The sequence below is a fragment of the Rhinoraja longicauda genome, chromosome 27 (genome assembly GCF_053455715.1).
Source record: "Rhinoraja longicauda isolate Sanriku21f chromosome 27, sRhiLon1.1, whole genome shotgun sequence".
NCBI classification, from domain to species: Eukaryota; Metazoa; Chordata; class Chondrichthyes; order Rajiformes; family Arhynchobatidae; genus Rhinoraja; species Rhinoraja longicauda.
In genome coordinates this window covers 3167766-3185231 of record NC_135979.1, presented here as the reverse complement: position 1 = coordinate 3185231, position 17466 = coordinate 3167766, and the positions used below count along the sequence as shown (strand labels likewise).

The window sequence follows — 17466 nt, the reverse complement described above, 5'->3', positions numbered from 1 at the left end:
CCTTAAAGGGGGTGGGGAGGGGAGAACCCCCCCCCCTTAAAATCCATGACTAAATGTTGAAAACCCATTTTAGTGGGGAAACACTGAGTGGTGAGTTCCTATTCCCTGGACCTGGAATATCTAACAATGAAGTGCTGTCCCTGTTACCCGTTGCAGGGATGCACTTTGACTCTCCTGACTAGCAGTTTAAACCCACCCACATGGCTGTGATGTTTGTGCAGGATGTACTGTACACGGCTGCCTACTTAAAACTAAGTACCCCGAGGCTTTTTTCAGCATAGCCAAAGACTTCGACCAGGCCAACCTCAAGTGTACTACTACAATGCTATCACTGTATTCTGTCCCACCAGCGGCTCAAACACCCTTGGCCAGTGTTTCAAGATGCCTACTGCTCTATCCCCCCATCCCCAACCATATTTGAGAAAATCTGATAATTGGGCTCTTACTCCGTCCGCTTAAAGCCAAAACTGAAGCATGAGGATACGGTACCAAAAGTTGTACGATGCTGTCTGAGGTAATGTGAGATCCTACATGACTGCTTGGAGTTGGTGGATTGGTCAACATTCAAGGATTCAGCAGCCCACAGAAATGAGTACACCATGAATACGTAGGACATGTTGATCGGTGTGGACAAGTTGGGCCGAAGGGGCCTGGTTCCACGCTGTACGACTATAACCAGTATCGTTGCAGTCTTCATCAGTAAGTGTGTAAAGGACTGCGTGTCAAGATATTGGTTTCCCCAACCAGAAACCATGGATTTACCGTGAGATCCACTCCCTTGTGAAGACCTAGTTGGATGATCCCGATCTGTACAGAACATCTAGGTGCAACCTTTGCCAAGTCATAAGCAACGCCAAGAGGCAATTCCCGACCAAGTTTGAGACCCAGACCATCTGCACAAACACCAGTTGATTGTGTGAAGACTTGCACATTACAATGGGCTTCAAAGTAAAGTCATGCAGAATCACTGGCAACAATGCATTCCTCCCTGATGAGCTCAATGAATCCAATATTCTATTTGAATGGGAGGCTTATAGAAGGATGTCACCCGACCAGACAGCCCTGGTCGCTATCACATCACATCACTGTCAGATCGGCAGTGAACCAACGGAAAGCTACTGTCACAGATGGAGTCCCCGGTCAACTGTGCCTTGCTTTCTACGATTGAACGTTTCTGGCATTTTACCTTTATTTCTCATGATCCTATTGCTACCCAAAAGATTAATTTATAAATCAAAATATTTGGTATTTGCACTCGTCTTTCTCTTTCCTTTGAAGTGCTCAAACCAGTTGAGACCTTATGGTCGTTCTAGCCAGATGCTTGTATTTGAAGCCTCATTGTTCTGAAATTTATGTACTGTCGAGATCAATATGTATATTGGACCTGAAACTCACCAATTCCTTTTCTCCATAGATGCTGCCTGTCCCACTGAGTTTCTCTAGCTTTTTGTGTGTCTATCTTCGGTTTAAACCAGCATCTGCAGTTCCTTCCTACACATGTGAATCCTATCCCTGGTTAGAAGTTTAGAACAGAAATCCCAAATTGGTAGAATAATATTTGATACTTAGCCTTCACTTAAGGTCACATATATGAACAGTGGCTTTAAGCTACTTTCCAGAGCATTTAATGTGACTGTTTAATTGTGTATTAACAGTGGTATATTCGTCTTATTGCAGGCGGAGGGTGAAGATAATTTGAAGAAGATGCAACTGATGGAGCTAGCGATTCTTAATGGTACCTACAGAGATGCCAATATCAAAGCACGTAAGCGAACTGCATTATTGTGTGGGATTGTTTTTAATGTGATGCTTAGTTCTAGTTGGCGACAATGGTTTTGTGTTTTAAACTGCATTTGTATACTGTCTAACATTACAGGGATCATTGTGAAGCAAAATTGCACATTTAAGTGTAAGAGTATATCAGGGTAGATTGGGGGATTTTAAAGAGCATCTAGCATAACACAGACGGAGAAGCTAGTACTTGCAGTATTTGGAGCCCTTACATTGAAAGGGCTTGCTGCTGCTTATGAATAATCAGATCTGGTGAGCTTGGGAGACTAGAATTGGATTGCAACAATGACGGGAAGAGGGTTAGAGGTTTTGTAGCTCCTTGCATCTTAGGAGGAAGCTGTTCAGCCTAAGTCTTTGTTTAGTTTAGAGATACAGCACGGAAAAGGACCCTTCAGTCCACAGAGTCCGCACTGACCAGCGATCTCCCCGTACACTAGTTCTATCCTATACACCAGGGACAATTTACAACGGCCAATGAACTTACAAACCTGCACATCTCTGGAGTGTGGGAGAAAACCGGAGAACCCCCATGCTATCACAGGGAAAGCATACAAACTCCATACAGACAGCATCCATAGTCAGGATCTAACCCGGGTCTCTTGCGCCGTAAGGCAGCAACTCTACCGCTCTGCTATCCCGTGGTGCCTCTTAGCTTGATCCTGAGGCTACTGAGTGATTTGAAAATAAGTTTTCAGTCAATGTTGTTCAGCATGGGTTAGGACATCAAGGTTTGAGTAAAGTTTATAGTTGGTTAAGGGAGCTGGGAGGAGGAGTATTGCATTAGTCTCAGTTTTGAGGTAAACTGAAATATGAGGATTACAAGAGTGGGGAGACTGATGTTCTGGAATTGCTAATAAACGATCACAGTAATGCTATGGTACATGGTCAAAGCTGTGCTTTTATAGACAAAATGGTATCGGTACACACATAGTTCCTTGCTGTTTTGTCTATATCATCCTATAAGCTGTCTGCCTTTTTAATTAATGCATTTTATCTTTTAAATTTAAACGTTGTGAAATATTAAAATTCTAAAAATTAAACACCTAGTTTTTGACTTTTGCCGGCATGCCATACCATCACAAAATAAACACTGGGTCAAAGTGTAAAAATGATACAAGAGTGTAAGCAAATGGCTGACACCAAGCATCGATACTGTGGGTAGAATAGGAATCGGTTCAGATATGATTCCCATCTAAGGCAGGAATGAGGGGGTAATATTTCCAGCAATTCTCAGCTGAACTCTAATCCTTTCTGGATAACTAATCTTTTCAAAATGTCAGCTGTTGGCACTATGCCTGTTCCTTCCATGCTTGAAGACTATATACCATTATTTATAATTCGATAGTGAGTAGTGCGAAGTAAAGCACCTTCAAATTTTAAACAGCTGTTGGTGCGGCACTCCCAATTGTCTGTTTTCTTTTAAGCCTTCAGAATGGAGAAGGCTTGACGAATAGAAGCACAAACTGGTTATGTTGCTGGACTAACCAGGGGCATAAGTTCAACTCCATTATAGAGTGATGGGAAACGGGCCCTTCCGCCCAACTTGCCCACACCGGCCAACATTTCCGACCTACCTGTATTTGGCCCGTATCCCTCTAGCCCTGTCCTACCCATGTTCCTGTCTAACTGCTTCTTCAATGTTGGGATAGTCCCAGCCTCAACTACCTCCTCTGGCAGCTTGTTCCATACACTTCCAGTTTAAATTCCATTTGGAATATTTTGGAGGACCAAGAACCCACCATGTTTCTTAAAAGCTGTGATCATGCCATCTAATAAATAACAGTTAGTGTCAGTATTTATTGGTAATTGTCAAACCACTGGGACTGTCATTAAAATCCCAGTGAGGCTTCTTGGAAGGAAATCTGCCTGCGTTACCTGATGTCACACACATGTAACACCAGGCCCACACACAGAGCCAACTCATTGACATTTTAAGGGAAAGGCTGCAGTCCCCTAAGTTTAGTGTTGATCTTCTAGTTCCAACCACACCCTGTGAAGGAGTACTTAAAACTTGCCTTTAGAATGAATGTTTAGGTGAAAAACTAAATATTTTCAGGAGCAAGGGGGAAAATAAGGCTCTTTAAATCCTGATTTTAAAATGTTGTAAGCTGCTATTGCCATTTCTGAAAAAATATGTGGCATTAATGTGAATGTAAGATTTAGAATTTAAAGTTTAAGGAATACAACAATAGTGCTGTGACAGACTGCTAATTTTAAATTGGCCATGTTGCTGTAAATCATGCTTTTGTAATTGGTGGAGACCCAGGGGAAAGGAGGCCTATGTGATTTGGACTTTGAAAGATTTAAACATACTCAAAATATACTGAAAAGGCATACATTTTGAGCTAGAAACAAAGAACTGCAGATGATGGTTTACACAAAAGTGCACAAAGTGCTGGAGTAACTCAGCAGGTCAGGCAGCATTTCTGGAAAACATGGATTGGTGACATTTTGGGTCAAGGTCCTGAAAAGTCACCTATCCATGTCTTCCAGAGATGCTGCCTGACCTGCTGAGCTACCCCAGCATTTTGTGTCCTTTTTATAAATTTTGAACTGTCAGTTTTGTTACCACCCTAAATATTTGTAATTGTTTATTTCTGGTTTAGTTTTTGAACTGTTACTGGAGCATTGTCTTTAATTCTTTTTTATCTACCTCCAAGATGTTTGCTTGCCTTGAGATGTTTTGCCAAACTATATGCTTGCATGATTGGTGTGCAAATGTATGTGGCGATGCATACTGTGTACATGCCTGAGGTGATGCCAATTGATGGATATTCCATTATTTTGGGGTTATGGGGAGAAGATAGAAGAATGGGGTTGAGAGGGAAAGATAGATTTGATGGGCTGAATGGCCTAGTTCTGCTCCTCTAACTTATGAACAAGTATTTAGATGACTACGAATATTGGGTGAAATATTCTAAACTGCCATTGATCTACTTTGGAATTTAATTCGGATCGATAGTTAAAATTTATAGGAATAGATGCATGATTTAGGGCTTTGCATCACCCCTTTTCATAGTTTGTTCCCCTGAAACGGAACAATGAAATTCTTGCAGCAACAACACAACAGTTTAAGAATAAGGGGTAGGCCATTTAGAACTGAGATGAGGAAAAACTTTTTCAGTCAGAGAGTTGTGAATCTGTGGAATTCTCTGCCTCAGAAGGCAGTGGAGGCCAATTCTCTGAATGCATTCAAGAGAGAGCTGGATAGAGCTCTTAAGGATAGCGGAGTCAGGGGGGAAGGGGGAGAAGGCAGGAACGGGGTACTGATTGAGAATGATCAGCCATGTTCACATTGAATGGCGTTGCTGGCTCGAAGGGCTGAATGCCCTCCTCCTGCACCTATTGTCTATTGTCTAACAGATTGTAGGCACAGTAGTTAATAGGTAATATAATAAACAAACCAGAAAAAGTGCAATAAATAAAACATTTTGTGATAAAACAAAAAAGTTGGAGTTGTCGTCTTCAATAGCTTGACAGTTGTTGGGGGAAAAGCTTTTCCTGAACCTGGACATTACAGTTTTCAGACTCCTACACCACCTTCTCGATGGTAGGAGTGAAATGAGAGGATTGGTTTCAAACAAGTGGTATCGCCTTGCATGTACACATTACTGCATTTTCAGTAAATTGTGTAAATTTAGCACTTGCTAATTTGAATGAGCTGAATGTATTCCATATTGTGGTGCACAGAAATGCCAGTGCCTTTGCCTGTACTTGATAACTTCCTTTGTTCATCTACCATTTCTCTCGTGTAATAAAGCATTTGAAATGAGAATCTATTAAGAGAAATAATTTCAACAAAAAAAAAAAAGAGTTCAGTCGAATGACACATGGGTTTGACTGAAAAATTTGAGATCTGGAAGAAATTTTCACATTGCCTTTGGATTTTTCTATTTCAGAACTTGTTTTATTTGACAAATTATAGCGGTGTATATAAAAATAAAAAAGGGTACAATACGTGGCACTGGTATTTCTTTGATATAAAATTGCCTATCATGTTGCTTTTTGAAACGGCGGGTATGTTTTCTGTGTCAAGATTTTGCTGTATATATCACTATTTAGTTTGCTTTATTTGTATTTTCTTTAAAATTTTGCTTGATTAAATAATGGTAAAGGAAAATCAGCTTGCAAATGAGGGATGTTTTGTAAAGTATTTGTGATCATTGCATGAACTAATTTCCTTTTTTCCTTCCCTATCATACTTTTCTTCCTTTAATTCTTTTCCTCCTCTTTCCCACTCACCTTTCTTTCTCCCCTCCTCGTGATCCCTGTTGCTTACTGCAGCTACCCTTGCCTTTTCTCTTGCAGCAACAGCACAGGGTCCACGGCTCATAACTGGACCAGGTGCACCTATGCTTCCACCAGCTGCCTTGCGTGCCTCTACGCAAGCTGGCCCTGCCATTATGAATATAATTAGGCCTATTCAGACTGCAGTTATGCCTAATGGAACCCCTCATCCAGCTACCTTAGTACCACCTTCACCAGAGGCTGGTATAATATATACAACACCCTACGACTACCCTTATGCTTTGACACCAACTGCATCTCTACTGGAATATCCAATGGAGCCAAGTGGGGTTCTAGGTAAGCAACACCTCAAAATAGACTTGACGTGAAAAGCTAGCAAGATTTAACGTTTGTCTTTTGTTGAAGTTTTGTGGGTTTTTAAAGTTTTAAGTATTTACAAAATCCAATTTCTCAATGGAGTTTAGTTTATTATCACATGTACCAATGTACAGTGAAAAGCTTTTGTTGCGTGCTTACCAGTCAGCAGATAGACAATACATGATTACAATCGAGCCATCCACAGTGTATAGATATACGATAAAGTGGATAGCGTTTAGTGTGAGATAAGGCAGTAAAGTCCGATCAAAGATAGTTTGAGGGTCTCCGATGAGGTGGATAGTAGCTCAGAACTGCTCCCTAGTTGTGTAAGGAAGGTTCAGTTGCCTGAAACCAGCTGGGAAGAAACTATCCCCGAATCTGGAAGTGTGCGTTTTCACACTTCTGTACCGTTTTCAGGGTGGGAGAGAAGAGATGAGGGAATGGCCAGTGTTGTCCTTGATTAGGAGGGCTGATGATTGTAACATTTGCACTGAGATGTGCATGTACATGTAGCCAAATTAAAATAATTTCCAAATATTGCACATTTGAATTTTTAAATGAATTACAGAAGTTTGACTCTTCAGCTAAAATTAGGCAATAAAATTATAGTGGATATTTTCAGCTGAAAGTTCAAACTTGGGTATTTATCAATCACCTGTGAAGCTAAATGTGTTCACTAAAGAATGGAAAAGATGAAATTATTTTGAGCAGGAATTAATTTAAATGCAAGTTTCAAATCCACGGAGGAGGGAAATTCGTGTGGGTGGGCTGCTTTGGTGAGACGAAAATATTAAAGTAGGAACTGGGTTCAACGGTTGAATAAGACAGCAGTACAGGTGCTCCTCAGCTTACGATGGGGGTTCCGTTCCGAGAAACCAATCGCAAACCGAAAATATTGTAAGTCAAAATGCATTTAATACACCTAATCACGTGGCCGGAAGCGAGCTGCAGCTCGCTAAGGGGTCACTGTGGTTTGCGCCATCGCAAAGGCGAAATATCGCAAGCCGAAGCATCATAAGCCGGGGAGCATCTGTTATCAGACTGAAGAAGGGTCGCTTCCCGAAACCTTGCCTGTCCATTCCCTCCCCAGATGCTGCCTGACCCGCTGAGTTTCTCCCGCACTATGTTTTGCTACAGCTACGATAATGCTATTCATGAATTCACAGTCCTAGTTTGGTAACAAGTGTAAAGACTGAATGTGTCTTGAATTTGCTGTAAAATACCAGTTTTATTCTTCTTCAAAAGTATTTTCTTGAGCAAGTCATAGTTTTATTAATCATCTCAATGCACCATGTAAAATGGTGGTTCAAGACTTTGCAATGACTTGGGGAAATTGTGTTAGGGGCCTTCCAGTTTACAAGTAAATTGGAGCAAAGGAGAAAATGGGCGACTTTTGAAATGTATCAAGTTGTAACTTTCATAATAGTTTACAATGACTGGAAAAGTGAGGGAAAGAATGTGAATACTGTTGGTGCTTCAGAAAACCTTTTAATTTTACAAAATTTCCTGTTTAATGTCAAAAATACACTACCTAGCAAAGTTGGTAGCCGATTTTTAAAAAAAAGTCTAATCTGCGGATTGATTGATGCTCTAAAATTTTAAGTAACTGCAAATCAGACTTTTGAATGAAAGAATTTTCAACATGGGCTGATAGGTTAGGAGCGTATGTAGGCTCTTGAAACCTTTGTTACTGAATTGAACCATTGGGAATACCCTGATAAGAAAAGAGCAAATCCATTATGGGAATGGGCAAGTAGTTTTGTAGAGAGTAAACAATTTAAATTACAAGAGGGACAAGCTAATGTGTTGCGTTATAAATACTTAAATTGTACAAGTGAAAACTGTTGACTGTCTTAACTTGCTAATTGTTTGTCCTTAGGTATGGCTTTTCCAGCAAAAGGCTAAGAATGCATGGGACATGTGTCTGAATCCTCAGGAAAAAATAACTTCCTCAGAAGAAGTGAAGAGTTTGACCAAGCACATTGAAACACGAGCAGTATAGCCATGCTTATTTTGGGTGCAGGGTGTACAATATTTGGCAGGCTTTAACCACATCATACAATATATCCTAAGACTTAAGGACACGGTCAGTGGTTTAAAGTACCTAAAGCACTTTTATTTTGAGACAAGTGTTCCCTTGTAGCGATGTTGAAAAATGGATACACTGAAGACCTGATTTGGATGAATGCCATATCACATACCCTATCAAACCACTACTTGGAGCAGCAAAGCGATGGTGTACAGTGATAACCAAAACAGTACCAGAATTAAGGGGGTGGTTGTCGGCTTTCCCATAAAGGTTATTAGATTTTTTAATAGATCAAAAAAAAAATAGAATCTTGTTTTTTTTTGTAAATAGATATCTACACTAGTAGACAATGTATTGGTTCCGATATAACTGAGGCAGCTCTAAATTGTTCTGCCTGCCCTCATGGGACTGTATTTAAAACTTACATGTCAGAATGGAATATTGCGAGATATGTGTTGGGGACATAATGGTGCAATGGATTAGAATACTTTGTTCTTGTCAATTTATCTGGGTTCAAATCCAACCCAAATTCAAATGAGAAGTTTCTATTTTATATCTCAAATGTTTCTGGAGTGTGCACAGTTTCTGTCTACTTTTCTGTTGGATGCAGACCCACAATGTAAAACTGTTGACAATTAGAGTAAACGGGCAACCTTGCTGGGGGCTTTTGTGGTTAAGGCATAATGATGAAGCATTTAAAAAAAGAGATATGAACTGCATCTAGTTGTTCCTTGCTTGACCTATCACATGAATTAGGCATTACCCTTTGAAAAGGAGCAGGTTCAGTGATTTTGAAGGTCAGTTCTCGACTAACACCAGAATCCTTGATAGCCTGATGTTTTTTGATCTATCAAACATTGATCTTTGTCCTTTCTCTGAAATGGTGGCTTAGTGCTTTATCTCAGTAAAAACATTAATCTGTAAACATTCGTAAATTAACCCATAACATTAATGAGAAAGGAAAATCCACAAATGCTGACGCTAGTCATTACAATGGAATCTCTTGTCTTTGTGCTTATGAAATTGATTCAAGATAACGCAAAGCTTAAATTGCTACAATTGTTCTGAAAACTGTTTTTTTTTTAAATTAAAAATTGCAAATTCTGGTGCTACCCTGAAGCAGCACGTTATGAGTTAAAAGTGCATTTCTCTTGAGAAAGAGCAAGAGGCATTGGAATCTGATCTTTGTATCACAATGCACACTAACCACTGATCAACCCTTGTAACACACTGACACTTGCCAAACTGGCACTCGTGATCCAAATCTGCAGTGTTTCAATCTCTGCTTGGTGCAAGGCTCATTTATTTTTGTACTTTATTTTTACTAACTGCTTATCGATGAATGCTGATGGGTTTTACTGTGGTTCCGGATCTCTCTTCTGCGCTAAATTATACGTGCAAGCTGCCCACAGCTTTTTCTTCTTGAACATTTTTTACTGGTGCTAACTTAATTAACAACATAGCAAACAAGTAAACTTAAGTAGATAACTTACTGTGTGATGCCGTTTACCTAACATCACAAAACATAACGAGATCTCCAGTAATCTGCAGGTTCCATAAAGGATCCACAGCTGCTTTTGCCTTATTAAAATTGATAATAGGAACATTGTTTGAAAGACAATGGTTTTGAGTTGTCCATAATGCTTTGTGTTAAGTACTGGCTAAATTTATCTGTTGCATTTAAATCTGTCGTACCAAATGAAGAACCATTTCAATGAACTTGTATTTTCAGTGGAGCAAACCTGACAAATATTTTTTATCCATTCTTTTACCCTCTGGGGTTTGGTGAAGACATTCCTTGACATTATTGAAACAAATCCTCAATTACATTTTTAGACTCTGCATTTTTAATAGTGGTTGACACTAATCCTATCAACTGGTATCCTGTTTTAGGATTTTCAATTTTAAAAACCAAAGCTCGAGTGCTGTTTGTTAAGAATGGCAGTGTAATAATGCCACCAACAGACTTAACAGTCTATGGTTAATTACAGCAATGCGGATAAAATTCACTCTTACTGACTAAGTTAATCAGGTTTTACACATTGGAGGATTTCCAAACAGCTATCACTGAAAATACTACAGTTGACTTGAATACAGAGATGGTGCTGCAAATAGCTAGGTCGTCATATTTATGACCATGTAGCAAATCTGCCTTTGGGTGCTTTGTTGTAAGTTAACCAAATTGATCAAATGTGCTTGGATGTGTTAGTCATATGCAGTATCCATTGAAATGAAGCCTTTTTTTAACAGTCCCAGCACACAGTACTGAGAGATAAGCAGTTAGTAAAGCAATGTTGTCTGGCAAGATTACCTAAATTTACTTTGCCTAACTTTTCAAGTCATTGTGCTATTGTATTGTTGAATTATGTACATCTTCACCAATTTTGAGTTCCTTTTTTTTTAAAGATTCTAACTTTCTTTTGGACTTGTCGCAATTTAACTAGGTGCGATGGCAACTAAGGTTCGGAGGCATGATTCGCGTGTCCATCCTTACCAAAGGATTGTGACCGCAGACCGAGGTTAGTTTAGTTTTGTAGCCAGAACGGCACTTACTTTGATCAGTATTAAAACAGTGACTTGCCAAGAATAGAAAGTACTTGGTTCAGTGGATTGAGGAGCATGAACTGATGAGGTTGTAAAACAAACTGAAATATTGCAGTAAGCAATAAAATCCACTGGAAATTTAAAAAACTCAAAACATTACATTCCTATGTGATACAAGAAGTCAGGAGCACAGATTGGTTCTCCTTGCACTAATTTTAATTAATAATTTTTATATAAATCCATCATGTTCAGTTTTCTATTTGTGACTTTGCCAAATGTTGATCATATATTAAATTTTTTTTAAGGCAGGATTAGTTGCTGACATTTGGGTTTTTTTAACCAGGGAGCTCAAAGTTATGAAGCTACTAAAATGTCTACATTTCTTTATTAATCTTCTGTCTAATAAATCCTGCTTGAACGAATTAGATTTTTTTTTTTCTGCAATTAACATTTGCAAAGCAATATCACGACAGTGGGAGCATTTTATGGCTGGATCCAATTTAGTTGCAGTAAGCCTCGTATGGTACTGAGGCCTTGTAAACCATAATTTAATAGGCATTGTTTGAAATTTGAAGCTTTTTACACAGAGCCCTTTTGACTTTTAATTGCTTTTTTAGTGTATTAGTTTACAGGAATTGATTAGAGGTAAGGGCAGTAAAGTTTGGAACTCAAATTGCTGTCCTAGTGATTCAACCCTCTGCACTCTTGATGGAAATGTTAACCTTGGTCCCTGAAGATTTACTGTAGGTGCACATATTCAAGGGTTATGTCTACTCAAATTGTTCAAATTTGCACTGAGTTTGTATTTCATTTTTGTTCTCTGCAATGTTTTTGTTCCTGGTTTTTTAGTCTTAATAAAATGGTTGTTTAGATTTCCTGCATTGGAATTTTTACCGTGGGCATTTATTGATTTTTATTCTTTACTACTTTGAGACATTCCACTCCTTTGAAGTCTAATGTAAAAAGGTTTTAATGTTCATGTGTAAAGGAAAAGGCACCCTACTACAATAGTGGAGGGAATGTTTAAACTACATGTATATTTTGGTACTAAATGTTAATTCTATCTTTTCCCCAAAACATCAGATTTGTTTTACAACACTACGTACCTCTAGTGATGTAATCTTTTCATTCTGGCTCCTTAACAAGGCTGTTCTCTAAGAATCGTTGAGAACGCGATAAAACATCATTATCTTTAATTGTACTCTAGTATTAATGCTATTTATGTTTGATTTTGTAACAGTGAAATCTGAAATCAGGAATCTGAAATTGTACTGTACAAAGTTTGTGTATGGAAGTTTTTTGTTTGCAAGTGTCCAGTTTCAAACCAGGTCCCTTGAAGTCCTAGCAATCTAGAAGTTTGTTTAACAATTTTTAAACTTGGTAACAATGATTTTTAATGCTTTGATTTCAAATGAAATTTGAGATAAAAAATAATTCCCCGTTAACTTTCACATGATGTAAAAGTAACCTCCACCCTTTCATTTTGTTGTAGATAAATACTAATGTTTATAGCAGTCATCTCGAACATCTTTAGAAAAACATTTTTTGAATTATTTTTGCTGTCTCTCTTCCCATAATTTTTTTTTTAGACCTTCAGGGCTGGATGAATCCATTGGTCCTGGGTCCTGGGCCCTACAAAAATCTGGCAGGACCACAATTCAAATTGTACGAGACCAAAGGATCACCATCTCAACAGTACTCAGTATGTAACTTCCAGGCTTCTCATTATTAACCTAAAATGAACACATGCACTCTCAATGAATACTTGTTTCTCTCGCACAAATGTGGCGACACCTTTCACATGCTTGTGAGGAAGATTTGAATGTTTGAGCGGCTTTTTGTTGCTGCAGAGCCATGTTTAATGAAAACTTAACGCAAGAAAAAAAAAACAAAGTTGGATGCCAAGAATTCTCAACTGTCGTCTCCCGGAGGCGGCGGCGGTGGTTTTGAGTCTCTTGATCGTCCTCTTGGGACCTTTCCAGTTGTGTGACTTGTACCTCGGGCAAAGATGTGGTGGCATCATGGGGTGGCGGCAGCGGGTTTGCTTGATGGGATGTTATATGGCGATGGAAGCCGTAATTCAAGGGCAGAAGTAAACGTGGCATGAAATATCTTGTGAAAGATCACAGTGTGGCCCAATTTAATGTGTACCTAGCTTAAAATTCCCTCCATTTTAAGTGCTTGCTGCATTATATCCGGAGGGCTAGAATTGTAATTAATGGACTGTAACTGTAAATTTTGTTTTGGCTTGTGTACAGTACAAAATTCTTCCAGCCTTGAACTTTATATTGTGACTGCTACTAACCATTAATTTAGTCTTGTATTTCTGTTCATTTTCGTTGGAAGCTTAGACATGTTTTCATGCTCAAATCATGATACTTGTGGTTCGAGTTTCAGATCTTTGACAAATATTTTTTTTTAATTGGTTAAATGGTTAGTGTTCATGTCATCAGTCTTCACTAGCTGACGCTAATATCTTTTTTCTATCTTTTTGTTTTATGTTCCTAACTACCCAGCTGCCACAAGCAACTAACCCATGACCTTTGACCTCTGAACTCTTCACCCAATGATGACCTGACCATGCCTGTCCGCTGATCAGTTAACTGGTTACCGCCTATGCTTGCCTGTCTTCAACACAGCGAGCTATGGCACTGTCTGTTCGTCTCGTTACTTAACAACGTTTATCTAAAAAGCTCCAGCCTCCGCTTTTCTGGTTGGGTGAATGTGGTGCCGGATTCCGCACTGAATAATACTAAAGCAATAAGTCCAGTTCATCCCTCACCACTGTTTCTCAGTGATCATCTCTTTAAAAAGATTCTCCCTAAACGAATGGTAAGAAAGGTCTCTAAACAGCACTGGCAAAGGATTGAGCACTGTTCAGGCAGTTGCCACCGGACAAATGTGATGGAGATCCGATGTAATTTATGTTGTAGTTACAAACTCTTTGACCGCATTTGTGATGATGCATTATGAATGAACCTTGGGTCAAGTATATTGGGAAGAGTTCAGTGCTGACAAGGTACACTGCAATTATGAACAAAGATTTAATACTTCATTTAGAGTACCTTAGGGTTTTTCTTTTGCCAAACACTCAAGCCCATTCACTTTCTCGCTGTCAAGGTGCCACGTCGGAATGGTTCAGTATTGCCAGCCACAAAACAAATATTACAAAATACTGAAGCTGTTGAAGAATAGTGAAAATGTCAGAGTTGCATGATACATTCAACAATTGATTTTATGGGATGGGTTCTTTTAAAAAAAATTCTATAGGTTCCGATCAGAGGCACCCCTCCCCATAATTAAATGCCAGATATTACACCTGTTTTACACTTCACTTTCTGCTACATGAAACACACCACCTTAGTGTCTTGCTGAATGCCCAATAAATCTGAAACCTTTCCCCATCTTCCAAGGGTATGGATGCTCAAATCCATCGAAGATTTGAGACACAAGAGACTGCAGATGCTAGCATCTTGAGCAAGAAATAGATTGCTGGAGGGACTCGGCGGGTCAGGCAGCATCTGTGGGAGGGAAATGGAAAGAGGTCTTGCCCTAAAGGTCTTGTCCCACTCCTTCCCCTCGCCTCTAATTACCAGCTATCTCCTCTCTTCTCCATAAGTTTGGAGAAGGTCCCAACCTGAAACGTCATCCATCCATTTCCCTCCACAGTTGATGCCTGATCCGCTGACTTCCCTAAGCAATTTTTTTAACGTAGATTTGAGCTTGATTCTCTGAGCCTACAATTAGACTAAACCACTCGGTCTAAGCATAATCGTCAAAGTAAAGATAGCAGGTTTCCCCATTGTTAACGCATCTGGGTTAGAATTGCTTTTTGCTAAACATGCAGTGTGCTTGTTGAACTGCTTATGAAATTTGTTTGATTGACTTTTGCAAACTTTCTGTGTGTTACATTACTAAATTGGATGTTTAATGCATAGAATAGAAGGCAAATGTTTGCCCCCTTATCCCCAATTACTGTTGCGCACAGTAAATGGAAAATGCCTGGCAGTGTTCTCTTTACTACCCCCCCTCCCCTCCCCATTTACTGATTTTTTTTTGTCATCTGAGCTTCCTACATTTATTTAATGTGCCAGTATGCATTCTAGCTCAGCCTAGGAAAAGCCTGTGCCATTCTTACTGTTCATGTATATCTTGACATGGAGGTACATTCATAATGTGTCACATTTCTGGATGCAAAAAAAAATCTGTTCTAACTCTTCGTAAATGGACACTTCTTTCAGAAGGATGTGAAAGCCATGCTTGCCTATTCTATTTACTATATATGTTATAAAAGTGTAGATAAGTACAGTGCATTTAAACCACAGAGGAAAAAAAACTAGATACTTTTACAGGGTGCTGGTGAAGAAATATATATTTTTGACAATTTAGCTTTTTATACTTACTTGCAGTAACAAAATACAAAAACTAAAAAAAAAAGTAAAGGAAGTGATGCTGGATGGTTATGATAATAAGAAAAACTGAAGACCAAAACAGTATATCTAAGATTTTGCAGGGTTGTGGGTGAGAAGAGAGATAGCATTAAGAAAGCAAAATAGTGCCTTATACATGCCTGGTCATTTTGTAAGTGTCTAATAACATATCGTTTGACTTAATTCTGCTGCATGTCAGTCCATTAATTAGAGAGAAGGGAAGTAGTCTTAATTGGCAAAGGTATTCAAAAAGATAAAACAGTTGTGTGAAGCTACTCCCGTGACATGAGATTAGGCCTGTTCAGTTCATTGATTCTATGCAACAAGTGTGAAATAGTTTCTTAACCAGCTTCTATTTTGTGCCACCATTAGTGTCTTCCTAAGTTGAACATACTTCAAATTTTCTCATTGTGCCATTTTTTTCCCCTCACAAAATCAAAGCCTTTTTTTGTTTCGCCTAAAATCCGAGAATGTTTTCTCATGGTCACTTACAAAATGAAGACCATCTTGGCTTAGTATTGCCTGGTTAACTAGAGGCAGAGAAAACCAGCTCTTATCACTAAAACTACTACAATGCTGCAGTGTGACTAGAACAAAGTGCATAAGAACAAATTTGAAATGTTTATTTCTTGCTGCCCTTCAATATTTTACTTCTGTCAGTTCTCATTGAGTTTACATCGGTTGTATGAACTCAATATTTTGTCAGTGTTATTTTTTTTTGTAAACAAAACATGAAAATGTTTAACAGTATTATATATTCCCTCAGTTACATTAAGGAAATGGCTCAAAGACACTGCTGTTACGTGATGGCTGGTTGAATGCAAAGCAATTACATATGCTGTGTACAATATTTAACATATTGCCTACACGTGTATAGTATTGTAATTACCACCATTGTTACAAGTTTATAATGTATTTTTCTATCTTCATTTTGTAAGTATATTGTATACCACTTACAAATTTTTCTTCCAGATTTGAGGCCACTGTGGTTTTGATAGCCAAAAACCATTGCAGAATTATCGTAATCATATTCTTTATCATTGGGAGTGTTGCCTTTTCTGACTTGTTAACTCATTATCCATTTAATAAGTTTCTTGTTAAAAAAATGTTTTTACATGCTTGCATTTTATTTCATGGTGTTTGCTGTTTCTATTAACCCTGGCATTTATTTTAATAAACGTTATAGTACAAATCTACTAACTGCTGAATAGTTTGTTTAACCCTTGAACAGTCTGGTTCACTGGACTAACCTTTTGAAGAGTAATGAAGTACTCTCGCGTACATACATGCACACAAAATAACACTAGCTGAAAACTGCTCCAAGTTATGTGCTATATCGTTTTGTTGACTGACTTGCACTGCACAACAATATAAACAACAACATTCAGTACTGAAGAACACCCTGGGGGGTGATGTGTTCATCATCCCTTCAAGGTCGGGAACAAAGTAACATTTCTTTTGAAATATCTGTCCAGTCTTGTCTACTGCCTACCAGCTAAAGCACCTTCTCTGTGTACTAATGTTGGACCTGGCCTCTGTGCTTTCTTTCTTCTTTTTAACTAATGCAGAAGGTGTTTTGTTCATAGAGGCACACAAGCAATGATTTGGGAAGGGTGGGGATGGGGGGGGGGGGGGGGAGTGGTGTAGGACATTGGGAATAAAGATTCAATGCTTTTTAATGCAGAAATCAATCTTGTCATTTCCCTTTTTGGATAGAGTTGGAGTGAAGGGGAGAGTTGGCAATAGTCGGATAGTAAAGCAGTCCATGGACTACTGAGTGAAGAATATTATACTGTATGATGGTTTGTTTCTCAGTGTTTTATATAATGTAAATTGAAGGGGGGGGAGGGGAGAACAATAAACACTGAAGATCTAATACAGTACATTAATGTCTAGGGAATCACATTGCAGTCAATATATGTCTGCAAATTTACTTTAAGATAAAACTATGCATAAAGGATGTTTGAAACTGTATATAAGTAGTATTTATAGATAAATTTGAAATCACTTCTATGTAACTTCTACCAAAAGGAGCTCTCTTGTACGTTTGTGTGCAATAAAAGACTT

At 38.6% G+C, this 17466-nt stretch overlaps 1 protein-coding gene across 9 annotated transcripts in view; it reads left to right on the top strand.

Annotated features, from left to right (window-relative positions):
• qkia (QKI, KH domain containing, RNA binding a) overlaps window positions 1-15441 on the top strand; it is an 88569-nt gene extending 73128 nt beyond the window's left edge. Inside the window, exons 5-9 of one of the 9 annotated variants that reach the window (XM_078422852.1) lie at window positions 1675-1765; window positions 6076-6375; window positions 10870-10944; window positions 12559-12671; window positions 13486-15441. In XM_078422852.1, the coding sequence (XP_078278978.1) occupies window positions 1675-1765; window positions 6076-6375; window positions 10870-10944; window positions 12559-12671; window positions 13486-13509 (603 nt within the window). In that variant the 3' untranslated portion in view covers window positions 13510-15441. Of the gene's footprint in view, window positions 1-1674; window positions 1766-6075; window positions 6376-8275; window positions 12538-12558 lie in introns of those variants that run through there. The other 8 variants (XM_078422853.1, XM_078422850.1, XM_078422855.1 and 5 more) reach the window with 8 other exon arrangements.
• Window positions 15442-17466: the final 2025 nt, after the last annotated feature.